At 40.3% G+C, this 9,896-nt stretch overlaps 1 protein-coding gene across 1 annotated transcript; it reads left to right on the top strand.

Moving 5' to 3' along the window:
* Positions 1-1,551: 1,551 nt before the first annotated feature.
* On the top strand, positions 1,552-2,324 carry LOC125540558. Its single transcript, XM_048704173.1, has one exon. The coding sequence runs from the start codon at positions 1,651-1,653 to the stop codon at positions 2,086-2,088; it is 438 nt and encodes a 145-aa protein (XP_048560130.1). The 5' UTR covers positions 1,552-1,650; the 3' UTR covers positions 2,089-2,324.
* Positions 2,325-9,896: the final 7,572 nt, after the last annotated feature.

Genomic DNA, 9,896 nt, shown 5'->3' with positions numbered 1-9,896 from the left:
GCCTTGCATCGCACTCACATGCATGCATGGATGGTTTATTTCGTGAGCTGTGCACAAGACAAACCGCGCACACATATCTCCTAGAATCTAGATATCTCATCGTTGATTTTCTGAATCAAATCTGCTAGAAAGCCACCAACCAGCCGAAACATATGCAATCTCCTTATACATCATTAATTGGGCTCTTGCTTTTTTTGGTTGCTGTCATATCCTTACAAATTACTTGTGATCTCTACTTTTTGCCAGAAAGATTATTTGTAATCCTGTAACACATCAAAAAGCTTCTTAATTTGCTCTCTCTATAACTCCCTCCGTTCGCAAATATAAAAAGTTTTGGATATTTTAATATGGACTACGTACCGACTAAAATAATGAACAAATACACTAAAATGCGTCTACATACATCTAAATCAGAAAAATGTTAGAACAAGTTATAATAGTGAACGAAGGGACTATATTAGTGAAGTTAAGTAGATGCAATGTTAAAGAACATGCAAAAGCTCTGTAGGGAAACCTTCTCTCGACACTCTGCCGCCGCTCATCGCCCCGCCGACCTCTTCCTCCTTCCCGGCTACACTAGTGGAGTGAGCGGGGAGGTCATGATCTACTGGTGGGGCCTTTTATAGATCTTTGTCCATTGCTAGTCCCTTCCGGTGGTGGTAAGGCGACGTTCAGTAATGGTTCCTCTGACTTCCTCTCCAGCCTCGGCAGTGCGTGTATTGTCAAAAATAGATTGGTTGGACATGTAGGTCTTCAATATTCGTTGCTTCAGCCCTTCCGGTAGTTGAACGGTGGTGCTCAATAAGGTCTCCTCTGGCTTCAACGGTGGGTATGTCGTTAGATCTAGCGATGAGACCGGGTGGACAGTTTATTGCCTTTTCCTCTGTAGAAGCAAGGGGAGCTGGTTATGTCTTCGAGAGGCCGGTGGTGCTCCAGCAATAATGTCCCCGATTTGGTTATTCCTTCGACTTAAGCGAAAGTGTAGGCGTGATTGATCCAATGTCATCTTCTTCTCCGGGCCATGGATCCTTCGAGCTCAACATCCCCGGTACTTTCGGGTAGAGATCGGTGAATCCTAGCTGCCTATGTGGATGCTACTTGCTTGTTCCGGCGATTACGCAGCGGTAGCAATATCAGCTGGCCATCGACATGTTCATGATGGAGAGGGAGGACGGATGACGTCCCGATGAATGGGCTGTAATTTTTTTTGGGGTGGATATTCTTGTAATGCTGGTGGTTCGATTAATACAAAACATCGGTTCCTTTGAAAAAAAAAACAATATAATGTTCAGTTACTTTGACCACCTTTGTTTAATTCTTCAGATTTTGCATAAGAAGATCCAATCATATGTTGTCACAATTTTCTGAAGCGCCAAGATAATAAGCAAAATCGCGTTCTCCTTCCCGAGAATAAGGGATGTGCATGGTTGCATGCAACATGTGGATCAACAAGTTGCAGGGTGAGACAAGACCATCTCCATTTTATATGAGACGTAAGATGCAAATGGTGCTCATCTTTGTGTGTATATATATAACACCGGCCCTCATCTAAACGTACATTCAGTTAGACAAGCAAGCACACACCAGTTGGGCTAATCTTTCTTAGCTACCTAACAGCGAAGAGCTAACCAAGCTCGAGCTCGCCGTGGAATGGAGGCCGAGATGTACGTCCACCACGCCGAGCCCCTCAGGGCGAACACTGCCACGTGCATCCCGAGGCTGCGCGGTGGCGGCGTCCGGCGTCGGCCGCCCCGTGGCGCCGCTCCGGCATCCACGGCGTCGGCGTCCGTGATGGACCGCGTCAGGGACGTCCTGCTGCGGCTGGCGATGCTGTCGGCGGCGTCCACGTCTCCTAAGGCCGGCGCTCGCCTCCAGCAGCACACGATGGCTGCGGCGCCGACGAGGGCGGCGTCCGTGCGCATGAGCCCCTCCTACTCCGAGTCGTACCCGAGCGACGCCGTGGACGACTGCATCGAGTTCCTGAAGCGGTCGGCGGCCGGCAATGGCGCCGTCGTCTCTGCCCCGGCTGGAGCCGCCGCCGCAGAGTCAGTGAGCTCGGCCCCGCCGCCGTCGCCGTTGCACGCGTGATCTGCATGCATGTGACGTGCCACTAGCTGGAATCTTAATTATTCTGCAGGATCCACTCATGAGTTGGTGTGTGTTTGACTGTTCGTACATGTGGATGTTTGTTGGGTGGTGGTTGCATGCATGTGTAGTGTGGTAGATGTTGGCGTACGTGTTGGATGTATATAACCAAAGTTTTGTTCAAGTTTAATTACCCCAACTTGTCAAGTGGAGTTACAATATTGCATGTATCTGTGGAATATGCTTTCTCTGCATGAGCCATGAGCTAGCGTTCGTTTTATCCGTTGGAGTCACGCACGATGCAGACCAGTATAGTATCAATCAGTTGATGGTGCACAGGCACCAACAATTTTGGGATGAGTTTTCCAGCTGATATGCTTCCATAAAAGATAGATATAACCACAAGATGTGTCTTCAAGTCTCTGCTTGATCAGACGATGATGGTTGTGACCTCGCTGGCAAGATTCATGGTGGTTATGGTCAGGGTTCACAAGGCTACGTCACAGGACGGTACTGGACAACTGGTGTTGGGATCATGTTGACACTGGTCGCGAGTAGGGTTTCGGTGATGGCTAGGGAGCCGACGACCACGGCTTAGGGCGTGGTTTCTTTTGTCTCATGGCGAGACTGCACGCTTTGTAGGGGCTTTGGCCTTGTAAGACTGCTCGCGGCCTTTTCGTCCTCCGTAACTTACGACGTTTTCATGCTTATGATGGTCGGGTTGGCTTTTGGTGCTGTAATCTAACTTATGTTTCGGTACGCTGCCTGTTGTGGGCTTTATTAAGTTAAAGCCGGACGCATCTGGCATCTTTGTTCTAAAAAAAGTAAGGTTTCGGTCAGCAATGTTCGATAATAGAGCGGATGCACGGGAGATTGGAAAGGAGGCATGAGGCTATTTACAAAGTCATGCTAGAGGATTTTTTTTTGTTTTTTGGAGGGGGCTTTGAAGGCAATTATGATGGAGAAATTTTAGAATGGTCCAAACTGATGGTGGCTAGGGGTCTAATGTCGCGTGCTACATGAGCGTGGAACCGGCCGGGTGGTATTTGGTCGGTAGTGTTTAAACCATCTCCTAGTTAATGTATTTTTTAGCAGCTTCAAAGCATTGTGCACATGATGTCCATCTATGGAAACGAATATGGCATCTCCACTCCTAAAGGGGGAGTTGGTGGCCAGTACCGTGATTTTTTTCGCCTCACCTCCCACCACTGTACCCTTTCTATGTTGGTTTCTTATCCGACGGTTTATTTTCCTCTGCACTATTTCCTTCCAAAATAGCACTTTCCTAATGATGAAAGATCACAGATCTAACTTTCCTAACTTACCAATCGACCGATCCCTCCCATCAATGCAATTTTCTTAAGCAAATAAATAACGGATTTTAAGGAACAAGTAACAAATTTTAAGAAAACAAATAAGGATTATAAGGAAATTAACATGTAAATCATGACACACCATACACCATAGAAACAAATAATATGTAGCATGGCATTTTTCTAGGCCTTTTTTTAATGCCCCCACATGGCAATTTTTTAGTAAAGAGCATGAAATTTTACTAATTAACAACACGACATTTCTATTATTAAGAGGATAGCAATTTTATAATTAGTAACATTGAAATTTTATTTTTAGTTGCACATCATTTTTATTTGTCAAGAGGGATGTCAGTTTTATGACTAAGAGCATGGCATTTTCATTTTTAGTAACATGGCATTTTTATTATTAGGAGGCTGGCATTTTTATTATTGAGAGCATGTCATTTTTATTAGTGTTTGCATGACATTTTTTTATTATCAATAGGATGGCTTTTTTATTAGTAAGAGGATGACATTTTTTATTGCCATGGCAAAAAAACAAATACATGGCATTTTTTATAAAATTTTGCACAATGGATAAAATAAAGCAAAAAATTACATCGGGGCATTTTTGTAAAGTAGCATGCCTTTATCTAAATCAACATGACATTTTTATAAAGTAGCATTTTTTTCATATGCATGGAAATTATACATTTTATGATTTCTCTATTTTTATAAGAAAAATATGTGTTTTTGGTTCATGGCATTTAATATAAAAAAATAGTAAACTCAACCTTTGGGCCAATCGGGGTACTCCTTGGCGAAAGATTGAGGGGGCGCGGGGATTCGTTCGTTGGGAGCAGCTCACCCTAGCGATCAAATTCGTTCGATCGATCCCTCCCTCCCGGCGAATGTTCACCAATTATTCGAGTCCATAATTTTTTGGAGCTGGCTTTGAAGGCAAATATGATGGTGGGTAGTGGTCTAATGTTGCTTGTTATATGAGTGTTGAACCGGATAGGGTTCGGTCGGATAGTGTTCAAACCATCTCATAGTCAATATTTTTTTACCAGGTTCAAAGCATTGCGCGGATGTTGTCCATCCACGAAAACAAATATGGCATATATCGTACTACATTTGGAAATGGACATGGTAGAAAAGCAGGGGAATGTCAAACCAGAAACAAAATAAAAATGAACTTAAACCAAAAATATTACTCCCTTCATTCCAAAATAAGTGTCATGGTTTTCATTCAAAGAGTTCCAAAATAAGTGTTGTGGTTTTAGTTCAAATTTGAACTAAAATCGCAATACATATTTTGGAATGGAGGGAGTAGTTCACATAGAGAAAAAATATAATAAAATATGGATTTATTCAGCGAAAATGGGGAACCCATGGATTAATTTATAGCAAAACTTGGAATAAGTTATGGTCTATTTCTAGTCAGACATCTAGGTAATGCAGCGAAACATGGCCCACTCAAATCATCAGTTGTATGACGGAAATTCCTGCATTGCTACGAGACCGGAACCTCCTATTCCCCGATGTACGCAGTGGAAACCGAGCTAACACGCACCCCCGTCATCCCCAATGCGTGAACTTGGGCAAGCCCTGTTGCAGGGCGGGGCTTCCCAATTACTATTTTTACGTTTCTTTTTGTTATTTTGTTTTCCCCTATTCTTGGCTTCTTTTAAAAAGCTTTGTAATTCAGAAAATTTCTAATTTTTGTTTAAAAAAATCATGAAATAACAATGTGCAGGAATTCAAAAAATATTTGCGAATTCAACAATATTCATGATTTCAATAAATGAACATTGTTTGTATATTGTCCAATTTGGTTTCGAACTTTTTATGAATATATTTTGAATATTGATGAAATTTTCGTGTTGAAAAAACTGTAAATTTGATGAACATTATTTTTAATTTCATGAAAGTTTTTTGAACTAAAGAAGACTTTTTTACTTGTATGATAGTTTTTGAAAATGGGTGAATTGTTTTTGAATTCAATGAACATTTTTTAAAATGAAGAAAATTTCATGAAATTAATGAATATTTTTGTATATGATTTTTTTAATATTAGTGAACATTTTTTGAATTTGACTAACAACTAGACTGACATATGTGGACTTACACGGGGAATAGTATTCCGCATGAGACCTCTTGGTGTCATACTGGGGCGTGCCTATGTCTCCCGAGACCTTGGTTGCGCTAGGGTCAAGCGCCTCCTTAAATGAGAAATCCCAGCGCGTAGGTGCCACAGGCAAGTGTCCCGTTTTTTCTTCTTGTTGTGTTTGTTCTTTCCATTTTTTTCTTTATTTTTTAATTTCTATTTAAAGTTACAGATGTTTTAAATAATATATATTACAAAAAAACTTTACATAAAATGTTTGACGAAATTTTAACCCAGCATTTGAAAAATGTTAAATGCATATGGAAAAAATGTTTCTCATGTATAAGAACAAGGTATACAAAAAATATACAAGGTGTATAATCAAGTTTATCATGTATTTATAAAAAATGTTAATCAAGCAGTTGAAAAATGTTAATCCAGTATTTGAAATATGATAATCCAGCATTTGACAAATGTTAAATGTGGATAAAAAAAGGTCTGTCATATATACGAAAAATATATAGAAAAAAAAGTTTGTGTATAACATAATGTGATAATGTATTTTAAAAACTGTTAAAACATGTATAAAAATGTTCCTGGTGTATACAAAAAAAAGGACATTGTGTGTGAAAAAAGGTTTATTGCAATTTAACAAAATATTCGCCGTGTGTTAAAATATGTTGACCATGTATTCATGAAATGTTAATCTTCTATTTGAAAAATATTAACTGTGTATAAAAGATACATTACATTTATAAAAAAAATGTACAATGGTTACGGAAAAAAATAGACTTAGAAAATTAGTTCCATTATGTGGTGCAAAAAGATAAACGTGTATATAAAATATGCTTCTTACGTACAAGGAAAATATAGAATATGTCCTGAAAAGAGCTGACATGTGTTGAACAAAAAGGAACCCGATGGAAATCGACAAAAAAACAAAGAAAAACGAAGGAACGCAGTAAAAAGCAAAGAAGACAAACAAAAGAAACCAATAAAAAGAAAGAAATCACGTTGCAAATGATTGAAAACATAAAAAGAAAGAAAAGAAAATGAAGAAAACCAAAGAAAGCCAGAAAAAGAAACAAAAAGACCAAAGAGAAAAATGAAACAAAAAACAGTGCAAAAAAAACTGAGGAAGGAACAACAGAAAACCAAAAAGAAAGAAAATTAATTAAAAAAGAAAACCAGAAAAAACCAGTGCAAAAAGAAGAAACAAAAATAAGAAAAATAAAAAAAAATGGGTAAAAACAATGAAAGCCGGCGGAAACCATAAGGAAACGAAGAAAACTGAAAAGAAAAAGAAAAAAGAGAAAGCAAAATAGAAAGAAAAATGAGCGATATATAGCGAACGATCGAACCAGTACAGCGAACGAGTTACAGGGAGGAGAAGAAATGGGCCATCCCATATACCTACACGATGAGAAAATCCTTATGGCGATGGAGGTTCTATCTCAGTTTAAGCGAGATATAGCTTTTTTGGTCATGCTGGGGCCAGCACTTGCCTACAACGCTATAGTAAGTGGGTCAGCCCAATAATATCGTGATTTATTCTTTTCAGTTTCCTTTTTTGTTTATGTTTACTTCTCTATTGCTTTTGATTTTACTTTTCCTTTTATTTTTAAGTGTTCGCTAAAATATAAATTTTTAATCATGTGTTTGAAAAATGTTACACGTGTATAGAAAATTGTTCTTGAAGTACAAGGAAAATGTACGACGTGTATGAAATAATTATCATGTATTTTAGAAAAATGTTACTAATTTAGTTAGAAGATGGTAAACATGTATAAAAAATGTTTCTGGCATGTATGATGTATACGAAAAAATGTATGCATCAAAACATGTTTCAAAAGATCTTAATCATTTATTTGGAAATAATTCAAAATTGCATAAAAATAAGGTTGATCATATATTTGAAAAAAATATTAAACATGTACAAAAATAAGGTTTCCGATGTATACAAAAATTTTCAATCTATATGATAAAATGTAGATATCAAAACACACACACACACACACACACACACACACACACACACACACACACACACACACACATAAACCCTATAATATTTGAAAAAAGTTAAACGTGTATAAGAAAATTGTTTATTTTGTATACAAAAAATGTACAATCTCTATGAAAAAATGTAGATATCAAAACATATATCTGAAAAAAATGTTAATAATGTACTTGACTTGAGCGAGTATAACAAAAATGTTCCTACAGAATACGGACAATGTACAATCCATATGACGAAAAAGTAGTCCTCAAAACGTATATTTCATAAAAATGCTAAGCATGTATTTAGAAAATGGTAAAAATTTATAAAAAACTCTAAATGGAAAGATAAAAAACAAAGAAAATGGGAAAGAAATAAATGAAAAAGAAAAATACCAAAAGAAAAGGAAAACAGAAGAAGCATAGAAACTGATGCAAAATAGTGAAACATAGTGAAAACCATGAAAAAAACAAATTAAAATCAAAAAAGAAGAAACAAAAGAAAACGGAAAACCCAAATAAATCTGACGAATAAACAAATAAAACCAAACATAAAAAAGGGAAAATAAATCAAAAGAAGCGTGAAGCAAGCGCAGCAGCACCAACCGTACAACGTACACAACAACTAGACCGAATGAGGAAACTCACCACAGAGAACACTCTATTGGGCTAGCCCATACGCATGGGTGTTGCGGGCGGCAAATCTAAAAAAACCAACTCATTATGGCTTATACGTTGTATACAGGGTCAGTACTAGGCGCCGGCCCAATGTTTCGGCTGGTCGCCTAACAGCCGTCAGATTGGCACCATCCAAACTGTCCAGGCCTTATCTTCTTCCCCCATGTGAAAACGTTCCCCCAAACAAAGCTTCCTTCCTACGGGCATGGCGAAAATAGCCAGAAAATCACCTTGGGTCCTCCAGCAGCCCGCTGCCGCCCCCACGCTTGCCGGCCATGGCGCTGCCCGCCCTCGTCGCCCCGGCCGCCCGCGCTTGCCGCTCTGGCCACCCGCACTAACTGGCGGTCTCGAGCTGCCCCATGGTAGCTGCCTTCATGGTGTTGTGTGGTTGTCCGATGCTGAAGCTGGTTCCAGCATAAAACACATGTCGGTTGTAGCTTTTTTTTTTCATGGATGCAGCTCCGCCTCGCCGACGATTGACTGGTTCCAGCAAACAGAAATGCCCATTGTAGTTTTTTTGCATTGTCTGAAATAGCAAACAGAGACAACAGTTGCAGCACAAAATTGGTCACCGTCGTCACCGGTTCTAGCTCACTGTTGCAGGTAGCAGCCTTTGCGTCTAAAATGAATGGATGTAGCAAAAGTCGTTGCCGGATGTAGCAAAAACCTACGACGGTTGCAACAAAAAGTCGCCACCAGCATCGCGGGTCATAGCTCAACCGTGATGGATGTGGCAAACATGATGCCACTTGTAGCAAAAGCGATGCTAGTTGTAGCCAAACCGCGACGCCAGCTATGTGTTGTAGCAAAATGTGGCGCCGGTTGTACCAACATGTGATGCCGGTTGTAGCAAAATGTGATCTCGGTTGAAGCATGTAGCAAAAACTGCGACATTAATCTTTTTCTAGGAGCAGTGCCGCCCCGTCCTCGCCGTGCAGCGGTCACCACACTCGCCTTTCGTGGCTGCAACCTCCCCGGATGCCGGTTGCAGCTCCCTCCCACTAAGGTTGAAATCCCCTTCTGTTGAGGATGCACTCTAGTTCAAGGAGCATGCAACCATGGCCATGGATGCAACAGACAGTCTCGCGAGTTCCAGCAATGAGTGCGCCAGTTGCATCATTTGTGAACTTGTGGAAAGAAAAGGCTTCCTGGCCATGCCCATGGGGGAGGGCTGGATGAGGAGGAGGCCAGGGCGACGACATCAGGCACGGGGTGCGCTTGTTCGAGTAGCGGCATCGCCATGGGTGGGCCCAGCCATGGTCTGGTGCGGAGGTAGCGACCATGGCCTGTCATCGGAGGAAGTAGCCATGGTAGCGGGAGGGCGTGGGGGTTGAGGATGGGTGGTTGGCGATGAATCAGAAAAGATAAGGAGGAGTGGGCCTACGCAAGGAGCAATTTGATCGGTTGGATCAGATTTGATCCCACGTCGTGCGTGGGACCGGCCCAAAGTTCGGCCGGTGCACCGGGGGTAAACATTTTCCTATATATATATACAGGGAACGTGCCACAAGTCAGATCCAATAGGCCTCTGGCCCAGTTAGTGGTCTACCTTTTTCTTCCACAAGTTGATTTTTCTTTTTCTCTCTTCAGTTATGGATTTTTTTTTCGAAAACCAGTTATTGGATTTTCACTGTTATAAAAAAAGTTCAACATAGATTGAAAAGAGTTCACTCAATAAAAAATGTTCACTGTATCTAAAAATATGTTATATATATATATATATATATATA

The sequence above is a fragment of the Triticum urartu genome, chromosome 2, assembly GCF_003073215.2.
Source record: "Triticum urartu cultivar G1812 chromosome 2, Tu2.1, whole genome shotgun sequence".
Classification (NCBI taxonomy): domain Eukaryota; kingdom Viridiplantae; phylum Streptophyta; class Magnoliopsida; order Poales; family Poaceae; genus Triticum; species Triticum urartu.
Note: the sequence above shows the minus strand (reverse complement) of the source record. Positions and strands in the feature narration are given on the sequence as shown.

Bases quoted from the DNA above. Each gene is read 5' to 3' on its own strand.
- LOC125540558 (XM_048704173.1), top strand. From the start codon at position 1,651: ATGGAGGCCGAGATGTACGTCCACCACGCCGAGCCCCTCAGGGCGAAC.